The sequence below is a fragment of the Poeciliopsis prolifica genome, unplaced genomic scaffold (assembly GCF_027474105.1).
Source record: "Poeciliopsis prolifica strain line A6 unplaced genomic scaffold, Auburn_PproV2 SCAFFOLD145, whole genome shotgun sequence".
NCBI classification, from domain to species: domain Eukaryota; kingdom Metazoa; phylum Chordata; class Actinopteri; order Cyprinodontiformes; family Poeciliidae; genus Poeciliopsis; species Poeciliopsis prolifica.
This window is the reverse complement of record NW_026562520.1, coordinates 276,739-292,975: the sequence shown is the minus strand read 5'-3', so window position 1 is coordinate 292,975 and position 16,237 is coordinate 276,739. Positions and strand designations below refer to the sequence as shown.

The 16,237-nt window shown below is 40.5% G+C and overlaps 1 protein-coding gene across 1 annotated transcript in view; it reads left to right on the top strand.

Moving 5' to 3' along the window:
• The window catches only part of LOC129355769 (protein bicaudal D homolog 1-like), a 28,955-nt gene that overhangs the window by 3,403 nt on the left and 9,315 nt on the right, over positions 1-16,237 (top strand). The window contains 4 exon segments of the mRNA XM_055025385.1: positions 11,842-12,054; positions 14,296-14,448; positions 15,451-15,840; positions 15,843-15,941. Coding sequence (XP_054881360.1) covers positions 11,842-12,054; positions 14,296-14,448; positions 15,451-15,840; positions 15,843-15,941 — 855 coding nt within the window.

Sequence of the window (16,237 nt, the reverse complement as noted above, 5' to 3'; positions counted from 1 at the left end):
CCCCTCCTGCACCCGCAGCTCAGACCTCTGTGACTGTGAGAGAGAGTGCCAGAGTGCAAACCTGCCACCACAATAACATCATGTCTCCGCTCCACGCTCCCAGGAGAGCGGCCTTATCAGGGGAAGCGAGCTGCAGATGGAAACCGAGGCGCCTCTAGGCCTGAAAGCAGTGAAATGCCTCATCATTCTGGAGGAAGAGACATCTTCATTTTTATATAAGAATCCTGTTGACAATAATTTCATTATTTGGTCTCTGTTCACAGAAGTAACCGTTCCACACTTTGCTGAAGCTAAACATAATTCTCATAATTCCTGCTGGTTTGCTTCAGCGGTGCCCAGATGGCAGTTTTCTGGCTGGTAACTGATCTTTATGAAGCCTGACTCTCCAGTTTAGCTGAAACCAAATTTTATGTCTAAAAAGTTGCTAAATATAGGAACAAAGTTACTAAGTTGGCAATTATTGTTAACCATACAGGCTGCTGCTGGCCACGCCCACAATCAATGTTTACACTCCACATGAAAATGTCTGCAAACAGATGAGCTATTATACAACCGTACATCTTTGAAAAGCAGAAGTGGAGCCTCCTGTACAGCCAATCAGAATACAGCAAGTGGTTTCTCGATGGTAAACCAACTAAACACTCATCTTTCTGTACAGTGAATATAGGTGAAACCAGCTGACCAAACATGCTGGAGCTTTATGGATTCTGCAGGGGTTGCTAGGTAACAGGCCTGTTACATTCCAAAACCTTTTGAAACTGCTCATTTTCCAGACACCAAAACCATGAATCTGTTTATGAAAAAACAGCTGGGTGGTTTTTTAAGCATTTTGGATGTTTGCAGCAGAAACTCCAATGAAAGTACAAAACTGTGCAAAATGTGAATCCTGTGTAAAGCGTCCCTTTAACTCATCACAGGCAAAGAGTTTCACTCTGTTCTGTAAATTCAGCAACAAACTTATTTGATTCACTTTCTAGAAAAACTCAGAGGCTTTTTAGGGTCATAGTGTGTGTATATGTAAGTGTGTGTGTGCATTATACACATTATTATTATTTAATCTGTTTATGGTCAGACTTAAACTCAAACAGAATGTTGATGGATGAGTTTGGATTTGCTATAAGCTTTAGAAAATCTCCAGGTTTGATGCTTCCCTGTTTCACATTGATGCTGCTGCTGTGCTGCATATGTTTCTTCTTGCTGCTCTGGTTGATCACAGCTAGTGGAGAGGATGCGTCACAAAACTGGTGTTAATTTTTACCTTTCAAAATGGAAATAGAACAAAAACGTCACGATTTGATATTTTTATTTTGCCTGTGAAAGAGTGCATCTCGTTGCTGCCTGAGGCAGCAGCAGAGCTGCTCTCGCTCTTTGCTCTGATACTTTGACTTTTCTTTGTTGTCTTTCCGGCCTTCGGCCCAGTCCCGCTCTCGTCCCTCGTTTTCCCGTGTGTGTGCGTTCTTCCACTCCGGATAGCTGCGTAAGCAGTGACGGACACACTCCTGTGGTCCTGCTTGTTAGCGCTGTTTCCGGGCAGATCGGAGTCTAATGGGAGGAAATCAGAGGCTGGAGATGCCATCGCAGCAGAGCATAGAAGAAAACCATGCCTGTGTGTTAAAGGGGCCATGGATTTAATAGTCCAACTGCCTTCCATATTATGATCTGAATAATTATTTTATTCAGTCAATTTACTCATGGCAAGTTTAGAAATAGCTTAGATTCAACCAATAATTTTGTTTCTGTTTGAAAAAAAGAACCAGCTCTAATAAAACAACATCAAAGGAAGAAATGATCTGTTCTTATTTATATTTCATTTTTTAAAAATGGAATGTTGAAAAATTATTTTTCTAGATTCTAATCAGTATGAAAATTGTTACTGGCATGACAGGGTTTGTGTTTCTGTAGTGACTGTGATGATTTGTTTTGGTGATGGTCAGTTTGAGGCTAAAGGCCCATTATGGTACTAAGTTATAAAATGATTTATTTATTTGACATAAAAGATTAAGAATAGATTTTTATGATTGAATTGTTGCATTGTGGTTTTCCATTCATGTTTTTGGCTTTTGATGTAAAGCCAGTGACTGTTACTTATTGCATTAGTTTTATTAGTTATTCTGATGATTAATCAATCATTTTTTAGACAAACTTTTATCTCGTCGGCTGCAGATGAATAAGATGAAAGAGTTTAATATAATCTCTGCTGCTGCAGGTGAATTGTTGCAGATTATCAGTGAGCAGCCATTCTGTCGCCCTGTCAGCCACGGATGTGTTTTGTAAGATAAAGTTAGTCAGTAACAGCAGAGGCAGACAGGTTGTGAGTCGCCTCCATCGTTCTGCTCCTCTCTGTATTGTGGGGTCGGTGTGGGGGGGAAACGTGGCTGGAGGAGCTAAATCAATCCATGATGAGATGGTGGGTGTGCTTTTTTCCTCCTATTTTTTCCTCCTCTGCACCATCAGCTCACCGTCTCCTGTTACCCCGCTGCCCCCTTTCCTCTGCCCTCCCCCACGGTCTGAACCCCCCATCCCCACCCTCCCCTGGAGTGAAGTGGTAATTATCCATCGATTTCTGCTCTGCTTGGTGAAAATGTATCATGTCAGAGCGGCGCTGTGTGTAGCGCAGCACACACAGTGGAAAACGGTGCAGCCTGGTTGGGCATCAGACCAAACAGTGGGAGAATCTGGGAGACGGCCAGCGTCTCCTGAAAGCCGTAGAGATGGGTCAGAACAGAAACCAACCCACTCCGCCTGCTCTCCTTTCATTCTACACAGATTAAATATTGAGTTGCAGTTCTGGTGATGTCAACCTGTGACCATAGCAACAAGCTCCGGGATGCAGCCCACTGTGGTCATCATAACCCATCCAACTTTGAAACATAGATTTTTCCTTCTGGTTCATTTGAAGCTGACGTCTCCATACAAGCCAGACGCTGCACAGAAAGCTGTGTTTTGCTGCAGTGAAACCCAGTAGCAGCAGGACACCCCTGCCTGCAGGATGCTGTATTGATTAGTGGTCGACTTTAGCTGTGTCTGCTGCAAACTCTGAAAGCAAAGCAAAAATTCAGACAGTCTTCATTTTGGGAAAACTTTTAGACTCACAACAGAAAAATCTTCCTCTAACAAGCTGATGTGCTTCTGACATGTTTTCACTTCATGCCTCTTTACAGAGATCCAGTCCAGTTTTATAGGTTCAAACCAGAAAAGGAAACTTTTCAGGCATTTTGTCCAAATAAGAGCTTCAGTTTAGATACTTTTTATTATTGTTTCCATGTCGTTGATTTGAGTTTGTGCATCTGGAAGGGACAGTGCTTGTGTCCATTCAGTCCATGTATGAAGAGCCCTTCAGTGTAGATGCTTTCACTGAGGGAAGGAGAATCTAAGCTGTTTTCAGCTTCAGTGAGTTAGAAGAAGAGTAGAGCTGCAGGGAGCTGCTTAAAAGGAAACTGTTTACTTTCTGTAAAGGCTGCTGAGGACAGACATTCAGGGTGATGCAATGTTTTTGTAAATATAACATTTACAGCTAAAAGAAATGGTAAAAATATTTTAAATATCCGTGATGTTCCCTCCGCCTAATAGATATATTTATTAATAGACATATTTAATAACTTGGCATTGCAGGAAGGGCCAGCAAAAAAATTTAAACATGGATCTGAATTTGGTGTTACTGATGTTAGCAGGTTAGAGGTGTGTTTCAGATCTCTGAGAGCATTAAGGTAACATGTTGGTTCTGTCTGTCTGTCTGTCTGTCTGTCTGTCTGTCTGTCTGTCTGTCTGTCTGTCTGTCTGTCTGTCTGATTTAAAAGAAACTTACTGGTACTTTTGGTTTCATTCTGTTCAATTCAATGCAATTGCTCCACAGAAAACTGATAAACTGCTGAAACCTGAATCTGTTATTTCAATCATGAATTGCCTGTTTATCATTTTCTGTCAGTTATTAGGGGCCATTGTGGAGGGCTCAAAGAGCCACTTATGGCTCCAGAGCCGCAGGTTGGAAACCCCTGCTTTAGATTTAGATCCAGATGAAAATCTGCAGCAGAGTTTAAAAAATGTTTCCATTTGTTCTGCATCTAATCTGGCTGAGACTGAGCTGCTTTTTAGTTAGAGGCTGTGATGTCACCGTAATCTCTGTAAAATTAATGCTGACTTGAATCTTTGGATGTTTTGCATGTGGAGGAATAGTTTTTGTTTTGCACTAAAATAAGATCAGATATGAGGTCTGAAGATGTTCATCCAATCACTGAGCTTCAGGGCGTGTGTGTGTGTGTGTGTGTGTGTGTGTGTGTGTGTGTGTGTGTGTGTGTGTGTGTGTGTGTGTGTGTGTGTGTGTGTGTGTGTGTGTGTGTGTGTGTGCAGCCTATCCTGTGATTGGCTGGTGGATTCGTTCTCGTCTCGCCTCATCATCTTTAATTAATGACACAGCAGCTACTGTAAATATTTCAGTTTGATTTGATCGTTTGTTTTGCCTGAATTCCCAGATTTATATCAAGAAACTGGAAAATAAAAATGGATTGAAGGATTTGAGTTGAATGAGGGATTCTGGGAAATTTTGAAGTAGAGCATCCCACAGGTGGTGTTGTCCCCATTCTGTTGTCTGGGAATCATTCAATATAAAACATGTTAGTTTTTTTCTCCTGTATTAAATGATGGATTATTTTATATTGTCAGAGTAACCAGAGGGAAACAGGCGTCAGATTCCCTTTCCCTCTGTTATTATCCATTAAAGCTTCATCTCAGCTCCGTGTTTCTGCTGTAAAGCTTCGTTGCAGGAGGAGAAATGAAACTACAGGCTTGTCATTGTGCAGCGTCGACTTTCTCAGTAATAAACTGTAAACATCTCTGCTGATTCAAGCGGGGAGCAGGCCTCAATCTCCTTTAAAGCTGTTCTTATTGATTATATTTAATAAAATCGGACATTAAAAATGTCTGATGTTTCTGTGGCTCTGTGATTACCCAGCTTCCCCTGCCTGCTGGCGACATGTGAGCTTACAGGCCTCACATCTCTTGACTTGGCTCTTTCCCTGGTTCCTGAAGCTGATGGCGACATTTCTGCGTCCTTGTTAGAGGCTAAATATGGCTCCATCCGCCTCATCACGGAAAACTGCAACTCACTCTGTCGCCGTCAACAGAGACTTCTAGAATGAACAGATAAACCAAATTAAAATGCTTGGATGAGATGTAATGACATATATTATTAATATTTAGTGATTTTCCTGTTTTACTGAATTCAAATATTGAGATTATGAGTTTTATTTTCATAGAAAGCGTAATGGCTGCATGATCTGCAGCTAATATGCTCAATAACTGTATTAAGCTGCAGAATGTAAATTTTATGAAAAATATTGTGCATATTTGTTGATACTGTCATGACAGTTTATTATGAGACAGATAATCTGTGAAAAAATCAAGCTGCTCTGCCTTCTCCCAGCACTAACTAAAAACAGCCAATCAGATTCAGGAGGAGGGTCTTAGTGCTGCCAGTCATCCTCTGTGTGGTGCTGCTCATCCTCCTGTGTTTTCCCCTGTTGCTCTCTGCTACGCTACAGCTAGCATAGCCTGTCATGAGTACTAAAGTTTGTTAGCATAGCCACTGATAACGCCAGATAAACAGTCATACTGTCACAATGAGTTCGTCCATCGTTAACACATTTAACAATGAGTACACGAGGATGATTGACAGTGCTAAGCCCCTCCTCCTGGCTCTGATTGGTTGTTTTCATTTCTTCAGATGGCAAAGCAGCTCAGAGACATCTGCCTTTTCACCGATTCGCTGTCGCTTAATAATAACAAATATGCGCGCACACACACACACACACACACACACACACACACACACACACACACACACACACACACCCTCTGTCTCTCTCATCTCTCTCCATGGTTCTGAAAGCCCTGATGTCTCTGGCTGGACGTCCATCTGATTTTTAATAAAATAATATTTGCTGTATTGTAAAGATAAAAGCTGGAGAAGCTACACAACGGTCATTTACACTAATGCGATGGTATTTTTTACGTTTCATCTGTCACTAAAAAACGAAACAAAAACTGTTTAATCTGTCTGAGATCAGCAACTCGTGTCACTTCCAGCTGTTATTAGGAAGCCATGAATAATAATAATAATAATAATAATAATAATAATAATAATAATAATAATAATAATAATAACAATAATAATGACTTACAGTTCTTTTTTGGCCCCTTAAAAACTTACGCCAGTCGCGGTCACAGTTATTAATGAGGAGGATTTCTGATGGCTGTTTTTTGTTCTTTTAGCACCAATTCACAACAAATGTTGAAAAAATCCTTTAAATTCCATGACACATGATTCCGATTGATCCTCGTAATCAATCAGTGCATGAAGCTCAGTTTATCATACAAATCAGTTTGAAAGTTTCTGTCTAAGGAAACTATGGAAGCATTGAGTTTTTGACAGCTTAAATTGAAACACAGGTTCAGATATTGATATGCTTCATCTGTTTATGAGTCTGAATTAGTTTTAACTGAGTGATTGTGCTGAATGTGTGACCGTCTGGCTGAGCAGCAGAGGAAAACTGAGCGCAGTGTTTGCATGGACGGCTTCCTGTCTGCTGGACCTGTGATGATGACCTGCCTCCAGTGAAATCCTTCTAATCCTGTTTTACTTCAAACAAAACATGTCATAAAAACGGATCTCAGGAAATATCCACGGTTCCTGCTGTAGTTTGGGTTCCTTGCAGAAAATACTTGTTATAATTTTTCATTTTTACAGTAATCATTCATGAGAATATTAAACTGCGAGAGTAAAATCCTTCATTTGAACTGAAAATCGCTGGTTGTCTCTGCATTCCTGCACTGAAACTATAACTGCAGCCAGCTGCACTAAACCCTGACCATGAAAATCTGATCAAATCTGCTGTAAATCCCTTCCTGTCTTTACATTTCTAATAACAAGTAAACTTCCTGCTCCAGTATGCATCACAGATTAAGCCACCCCTTAATGCTGCGTGTGCAAAAAGATTTCTGTTGCACGCTCACTCCCAGAAAATACAGATTTCACACCCTAAAGCCGTCCCCTGACTCCTCATTATGGGCCGCAACACAATGGGAGGGATTTCAGGGTCGCACCCTCCTCCTCCTCTTCCTCCTCCTTCTCCTCCTGTTACATGGTGCAGTCTTCCTCTTCCTCCTCCTCCTGGTTTGGCCCCAGGAATGAATATCTACAGTCTGGGATTCTATTGTCTGGACACTGAAGCGCAAAAGGCAGAAGCCTGAAGACTGAATATATTAAATGCTTTTCTTTGCGGAGAATTGAACAGGTGTTCAATGAGAAACTCCAAGATTAAATCAGTTTTATGAAAATGTAAAAAACTCTAATAGTTTCCAGTAAAGTTGTATTTACCAGGTTTGTAAAACTGCCTGTTCTGATGTGGCATTGAGATATTCAAGAATAAAACTTTTTTTTTCCTGCTTGATGCCTCACTGTGTGCATGAGACATGAGGAAAAGGTTTCACAAACATGACGAGTTGGAGTTGAGCAAAATAATATGTTCTGATCTTTACCATCTTAAGTTAGCCGTAAACAGTTAGCATGACTAAAATGTACATTTTTCCTGTCATGTTTGGTTGTGAAGTAAAAAGATCCAAATGCAGGAAAAGAGAGCGCAGAATTAATTTGATGGGAATAAAAGTTAATTATATGACTAATCAAGAGGAAAACATACAGAACAGTTGGATCTGAAGTGGAAGTGGCACAAATTCAGAGACATTTGGATTTTTTGGAGTAAAAACATCAGAACTGAGTCGTTCAAACTGCAGTGAAAAAGTTGGATACGGGTCACATGCTGCCTACCTGGAAATACTAAAGTCCTGCTGTGTTTTTGTAACGTTTGTGATCAATTCAGTCATTGTGGAGGTGATGCTGTGGGCAGGAAGGACCTCCATTAGCAGTCAATGTTGTACAAATCTAAAAAGGCTTCTGACTGAAGACTATCACTGTATGGCAGTCTCGTGCTAGCATGCTAACATGCTAACAGCTCGATGTCCAGGGAATAGAGACAGTGACACTGTCCACAGTAACATGTTATGAACGTCACCATCAGGTGTTACGCCAGCTCTGCTAATCCACCTCCTTTGTTTTTGCCGCTCCTCTTTAAATCTCTATCTGACCATTTGAGCTTTTGAAATGCTAATCAGCTTGACCCTGTTGTCACGGTTACTCATCACAACTCTCCAAAAGTAAAACAGTAAAACAAAACATTCCTTTCAGCTAATAATTATAAAGTTTGATTTAACCATCAAACTTCCATCAGTTTGTTGTGCATGAAGCTGAAACATCCTGAGGCTCTTGGTGTGTCAGCAGCGCTGCACGTCCATCACTGTCACTGTGTGTGATTGTCTGTAAGTGCACAGGAAGTGTGTCTGTTCTAAAACCATCTGCTGCTCGTTAGGAGCCCTCCCCGGATGAGTGGCTCATGATTCATTGTCTCTAACTGGGACATCCTGTCTCTCCGTGTCTCCATCTGGCTCCAGCTCTGCATTTCCAGCCTTTGAGTTCAGAGCAAGATTTACAAAATTTGAATCAAAAACTGTGGAAAAAAAACTCACTCATTACTTTTGCTTCAGTGCTACTATATTTGTTTGGAAGCAGCAGTCAAGGCAGAAACTCCCACAACTCGTCCTGAGACGTCCTTTCCTTCCTCTTCTGCCAGATTTCTCGTGTCCCTCCTCCTGCTGTTGTTCTGTTTTGTTCTGGTCCGATGTGGGAGTCCGGCTCGTTCCGTTTCCCCGCTTTGAATTAATCAGCAGAGCTTTTCTAATTGTTCACACGCTGCTCCTTTCTTAATCAAGTCCTTCACTGCAATCACAGTGCTGCTCTCTGGAGAGCGAAGGGCGAGACAATCTGAAGGACAAGAGGAAAAACTGGAGAACAATAATAATGATAATGATGATAATAATGATGATAATAATAATGATAATAATAATGATGATAATAATAATAATAATAATGATGATAATGATGATAATAATAATAATGATAATAATAATGATGATAATAATAATAATGATAATGATAATGATGATAATAATAATAATAATAATAATAATAATAATAATAATAATAATAATAATGATAATAATGATGATAATAATGATAATAATAATGATGATAATAATAATAATGATAATGATAATGATAATGACAATAATAATAATGATAATGATGATAATAATAATGATAATAATGATGATGATAATAATGATGATAATAATAATGATGATAATAATAATAATGATAATAATAATGATGATAATAATAATAATGATAATGATAATAATAATGATGATAATAATAATGATGATAATAATAATAATAATGATGATGATAATAATAATAATAATAATAATAATAATAATAATAATAATGATAATAATAATGATGATAATAAGAATAATAACAATAATAATGATAATAATAACGATGATAATAATAATAATGATAATGATAATAATAATGATGATAATAAGAATAATAACAATAATAATGATAATAATAATGATGATAATAATAATAATGATAATGATAATAATAATGACGATAATAATAATGATAATAACAACGATGATAATAATAATAATCAAGCTGTTGTTTGTTTTGTTTACATTTTTGCGCATCACTGGCTTTTCCTCATTAAAGTGGACGTTGTGCAGGTTGTTTATGCCTGAAGGCTTGAATGTTCTGTGTTTGCATTTGTTTCAGTTGACTGATTATTGCTCATATTATTTCATACGCTAACTCTCACTTTGTGTTTCAAGGGCAAAACAAAATGTTCTGTTGAAGTTAAATGTCCTGTGGAGACGTCCGCCTCTGTCTGCATCAGTCTTTGCTCTAAACCTGGACAAAAGTCCTGATCCAGAGTTTTAGGGTGTTATATGCAGCTGCTCAGTTGGGGACAAACTTCGGCTAATCACTTACGTTAGCATTTTAGCAAAATTGAAAACTGTTTATCACATTTTTCTTCCTCTAAATTAATTTTCCAGATAAATTCTAAAGCTCTAATTTACTTGACTGTTTTATAAACTTCCATGCAAACATCCTGTCCTGTGCCTGTGAGTGGAGCCCCCTAGTGGTCTGCTGCAGTGTAATATTTAGAGATTTCTCCAGGTTTTGCTTTTTTATCTCACACTTAAATGTTTTATATCATCAAAAACTTCTGATATCAGGCTGAGATGATGTGAGTGAATAGTCAAAGCAGTTTTTGTGAGCTGCTTTCTGTTTCTCTGATCAGTCAGAGATCATAAAGTTAAACAGAGAAATTCCTCAACAGATCCTGTCTGACATCATGACACCTGCAAAGCCATCCATTCATTTTCCAACAGTGAGGAGAAATTATTTGTAATCACTTTAGTGACTAAACATTCACTGAATAGGAGAAAAATATTCTCCAACATGAATAATTCAGATTTCTTGAACAAAAGTGAAACAGAAAACTGATCCGATATGGAAGGAAAAAATATGACAGTGGTTTCATGTCTAATGGAAAATAATGGAAACTCATATCTCATAAATGATTCATAATGACCAGAGAAGAGGATGTTTATTGGAAGGAGGGGTTCAGTTATAATCTCCTTGATACAGTTTTCTCTGTTTATTATGCAGGCTGCCTTATTAGTCAGAATCTGCACCCTAAAGCCTTCCAGTATTTCTGACCTTGAATTGTTTACAGTTTCACATCATGTGTTCATTTGGAGCATAAAAAACTCCAGACGAAGCCGCATCGATTGATCGAGGCCAGCGGCTCCACGGCCCGGTTCTGCTGAGGCGCTGAGAACAGGGAGGGGTCAGAGTGCTGACCCCTCCCTGGCTGCTGCTGCTTCACAGAGAAATCCATTTTATACTCATGAAACTCGACTGCAGCCAGAAAACATTCTTAGAATAAAGGAGGATAAAAAGCAGAACCTCAAACTTTATTTATTTATGTTTCAGTTTTGGTATTTTTTGCACATAAAAGCTGTTTGTTTGTATTTTTCCTCTGATGCTGATCTGGATCATTTAATCAGTTTTTCTTTATTATGTGTTTGGGTTAAAGAACATTAATTTATTGTGGAAATGCTGAGAAAATCCTTTATTTATTTTGATTCTTTAATTTTAAGAAAGATTGAATGATTGGTTTTGATGGAAATACATTTTTGTTTTTTAGAATAAATATATCCTACTAAAGACTTTGCATTTTTAACTTTCATTTACTAAAATGTTTTTTATATACAATAGTAAGTACCTTATTTAATTTTCTTCATTTATCTCAAAACTATTTACACTATTTCTGTAAAGGTTTAATGTTTAAGGCTATTGGTGAATTTATTGCTTGTCACCTCCTGCAGATACAGAGAAAACAAACATTCATGAATTAAAATGTTAAAAATTAATTAAAACTATTTTGTTTGTTTGGAAGGTTTTCAAACTGCTGCTGCATTGATCATTTTTGAGATCAGTTAATGAACATGATGGATTAAGTTGAGCTTTTCTCTCCTTCCCTCTCGATCCTTTCGCCTCGGCGTTTATGTGGGACGTTTTGACGGTGGAGCGTTTTCAGCTCCGTTCTTTTTAGTGACGAAGCGGCGCCTCCACGGTTGGCAGCGTTTGTTCTGTTGGTGCCTGCTTTGGTTTCCTCAATCAAGCCTCGGCGCCTTCAGTCAGCTTCCCGTGATGTGAAAACCTGTGTCAGGAAAATGGGAACAGTGTATCTATTGATCAGTGAAACATCAGCCGCCATGGACGGCCCAACAGGTCGACCATGTTGGCGACGGCCGTGGTTTCACCTGGCGGCCAGGCGGAGCCGCAGGTCCATCACGTGGTTTCTGTCTCTCCAGGCGTTCGGTCAGGCCTACACCAACCAGCGCAAGGTGGCAGAGGATGGAGAGACCATTGAGGAGACGCTGCTGCAGGAGTCAGCCTCCAAGGAGGCGTATTACATGGGCCGGCTGCTGGAGCTGCAGACGGAGGTGACGCTGAGCCGCTCGGTGGCGTCCAACGCTCAGGCGGAGAGCGAGAGGCTCAACGCGCTTCTGCAGGAGCTGCGAGAGGTGAGCCTGACTAACGGCACATTTATTTTCATTTTGTGAGGTAACTGGTTGACCTTTCATGACCTCTGGAAACATTTACTGATATTTTTAAAATGATAGCGGCACAAATGAATATTTCTACTGAGCAAACGTTTAGCGCAGTTTGGTGAAGGTTCAGAGCTTCGGCAGGTTCAGGCTGTCTGCCTCAGTCAGGCGCAGATATGGAAGTGGACAGTTTTCACCACACACCATCAGTTAAACAAACATTAACAACAATAATTTGGATTATTTAGTCCATCATAAGAGAAAAATATGGGCTAACTGCATTTGCTAATTTCATTTGCTAAATAAAATGAATGTTTTCATTTTATATAATGAAAATATTCTCTCTAAAAAGAGTTAAATATTCCTTTTTTTAATTTTTACATCATGAATTTAAATTCTCTGACATTTCTTCAAACAAATTGTATATTTAGATTTTTTTTTTTTAATAGATCTGCAAAGGAAATCAAATAAATATCTGTTTTTCCTTCTGATTTTATATATTTTACATATTTCATATGCATATGTGTTTTATGTTAAAACAAACCATGAGATCTTTGTTAAACCAATTGGGCCAAAACGTTGCCAAAGGTCAAGAGGTCATGCGGACAAACGTTCCAACCTTTGTCACAGAGGAAACGTGATGCATGCTCGTCCCTCCAAAAGCCAACATGGCTGCAGGCGCAGCGTGGGGGGGTCAGGAGTTCGAGCAGGGGTCAGACGCCACGGCAACCACTCCATTGTGGGGGACAAATCCGGCGCTAAGCTGGGAATCAGTGAAATGCCCTGAGCTCGGCACTGTGCAACGACTGGGCCAACTGGGACGCTCCCATTAAATACACCTCACTCATTCACTCAATGGATCAGAACTGCTGCTGCCAACAACCACTGCAGTTCCCTCCACACAGATTTCCCCTCATTCAGTGAATCCATTTAAATTAAACTGCAGCAGCAGACGACTGTCAGCGCACATCATGTGAAGCTGCACTTCATCAACTTTATCACTGCAGATGAAAAGATGCTCTGCTCAGTGGAAGCATCATGCTGAGGGGCTGTTTCTCAAACTGGTCCACTTCTTAAAACAGGCGGCATTATGAGGAAAAAACATTCTGTAGAAATATTCAAGAAACATCTAAATACATCAACCAGGAAGACAAACTGCAGACGGACGATGAGCCTCAATGTGCAGGTTAGAAAGGAGCTTCAGCTCAACCAGTTCAATGTTTTGGTATTTATTAAATATAAATATTTTGGTTGTTTCGAACTGCCCTGAAAAAGGACAAGTTTGACTTGAACATGTTTGGTTTGGTGTATGTAAACTTCTGGTTTTTACTGTAGATACATTATGGATTTTCTAATCACGTCTCTGCACTATAAATGTGTTCAGGCCCCTCACTCTGACTGTGGATCAGCATTTCTGCCTGACTTTATGCACAGAGGGCTGCAGGGCAGCTGCAGGCAGCTCTGCAGCAAAACCTGAAGCTCACATATTCTGAAGAAGTTCTTTCTTTTTTGCTTTTCTTTACATAAAATCCATCAAAAGTTGCATGTTAGAATACATGTTCAGCAATATTTCAGTAAAAATGAATTTGCTGCCTTCAGCTTTAATTGTTTATCTACAGATGAGTGTTTAGTCAACGTGCTTTTGATTTTACTGATATCAACATGTACAACAAGTAGGGTTGGGTTTTTATTGTTATCTCAACAGTGCGGAAAAATATTGTGATAAAATATGGGGTTAGGGTTAGGGTTTAGGGGTTAGGGTTAGGGTTAGCCCTAACAATAAGGCTGGAAATGTAGTTTTTTGGAAAGTTTGTTTTCCTTCATTCTTTTACTGAACCAGAGTGAACTTTGACCCCCAAACGTCTTCAAATCAGACGCAGCTGCTGTCAAATGTTTCTGCAGTGATATTTTTGTTTGCTGCTTTTGCTTTGAAGATAATAAAGGTTAAAAGGTTAAAAGGTCAGCCAGCTCTTCCATAATACCCAAATCTAACAAAATTGGTCAAATGTTTGTGTAGTAAAAAAAATTACTTTGTGCATCAATGGCACCAATTTTGTAAGATTTGAACTTCAGTCAGGTTCTTAATCAGGTCTTGACTATTAAACTGTCTCTTCTGTCCCTCCTCTGTCTCTGCCTTCCTCTCTCGTTCCGGTTCTGGTTCTGGTTCTGGTTCTGGTTCTGGTTCCGGTTCCGGTTCTGGTTCTGGTGCTCCTGCAGAGCAACGAGATGCTGGACCTGCAGCGCAGCAGGATGAGGGAGGAGATCAAGGAGTATAAGTTCAGGGAGACGCGTCTCCTCCAGGATTACAGCGAGCTGGAGGAGGAGAACATCACCCTGCAGAAGCTGGTCTCCACGCTCAAGCAGAGCCAGGTCACAAAGATGATCATCAACACTTTGTTCTCCTATTGGGTTAGAGTTTGCACGTCATTACGGTGTTACTTTTCACCCACTCATGACATGTATGCGTTCTCACTTTACCCGCCACGAGGAAACGTGATCCTGGCCGACCGGTCATCAGTTTGGAGAAGAAGCTGCTGCTTTGTCTTAGTTACTCTGGTCTCACTCTGCTGATCCTCCACCTGATCACATCCTTTCTGTCTCATGCATGTTTTATGTAAGACCGGAGGTCTGCGTTAATTCAACAGGAAACACAATTCATTCGGATTTCATAATAAAAGCACAAACTTAGAGAAACTCTGGTTCCTCAAAGTTTCTGTTCAGGCTGGAAAATTCTGTTCATCCATCTGTTCATCCATCCATCCATCTGTTCATCCATCCATCTGTTCATCCATCCATCCATTCATCCATCTGTTCATCCATCTGTTCATCCATCTGTTCATCCATCCATCCATCTGTTCATCCATCCATCTGTTCATCCATCCATCCATTCATCCATCTGTTCATTCATCCATCTGTTCATCCATCTGTTCATCCATCCATCTGTTCATCCATCTGTTGTTCCATCTGTTCATCCATCCATCCATCCATTCATCCATCTGTTCATCCATCTGTTCATCCATCCATCTGTTCATCCATCTGTTCATCCATTTCTTTAAATTCATTAGGATTTTGAGTAATTAAGTTTTTGCAAAATTTTTAAAGTTTTTTTATTCTAGAACATGTGAAATTTTAACAAAAAGGTAGAAAACTAACTTCTGGTCAGAGTGACTGGGAACCCACCAGTAGGTCCAGTTGACACCAGTGGGTCCAGTTGAGTGACTGGGAACCCACCATTGGGTCCAGTTGAGTGACTGGGAACCCACCATTGGGTCCAGTTGAGTGACTGGGAACCCACCAGTGGTCCAGTTGAGTGACTGGGAACCCACTAGTGGGTCCAGTTGAGTGACTGCTGTCCTTCCTGCTGCGCTGCAGGTGGAGTATGAGGGGCTGAAACACGAAATCAAAGTCCTGGAGGAGGAGACGGTTCTCCTGAACAGCCAGCTGGAGGACGCGCTGCGTCTGAAGGACATCTCTGAGGGCCAGCTGGAGGAAGCGCTGGACGCCCTGAAGACGGAGCGCGAGCAGAAGAACAACCTGAGGAAGGAGCTGGCCCACCACATCAGCCTGAGCGACAGCGTGTACGGGGCCGGGGCCCACCTGGCGCTCACCGTCACCGGCGTCGAGGGCCTCAAGTTCACCGAGGAGACCGGCAGCGGCAACGTTCCCAACGGCGGCGCCATCCCTGCTGCCAACGGCAACATGGAGGACAGCAACCGCTGCAACGGCCACCTGCACCACGGCCCCGTCCTGGCCAAGGCCGGCGGGACTACCGCGCCGGCAGGAAGGCGGACGGCCTGGTGCCGGACCTGTTCAGTGAGCTCAACCTGTCCGAGATGCAGAAGCTGAAGCAGCAGCTGCTGCAGGTGAGTCATGTGACTTTCAATGATGGAGTTCTGCTGAGGCAGACCAGAGGGACATGAGTCCATCATTTACAACATTATAGTCCAGACAACAAGCTGATAGAATAACTAATCTGGCTTTTCACCGATTCATAATCTGATCAATCATACTTTATTACATCAACATAACGGCTTATTAGGACTTCAGGACAAAAAAGACGAGTAAAACTGTGAGAAAAACTCAGAGATTTGGAAATTAATTTTAGAAATATAAAAAAAAACAAGGAAATTTTTGATCTCCAAAAGCAAAATATTTGCTA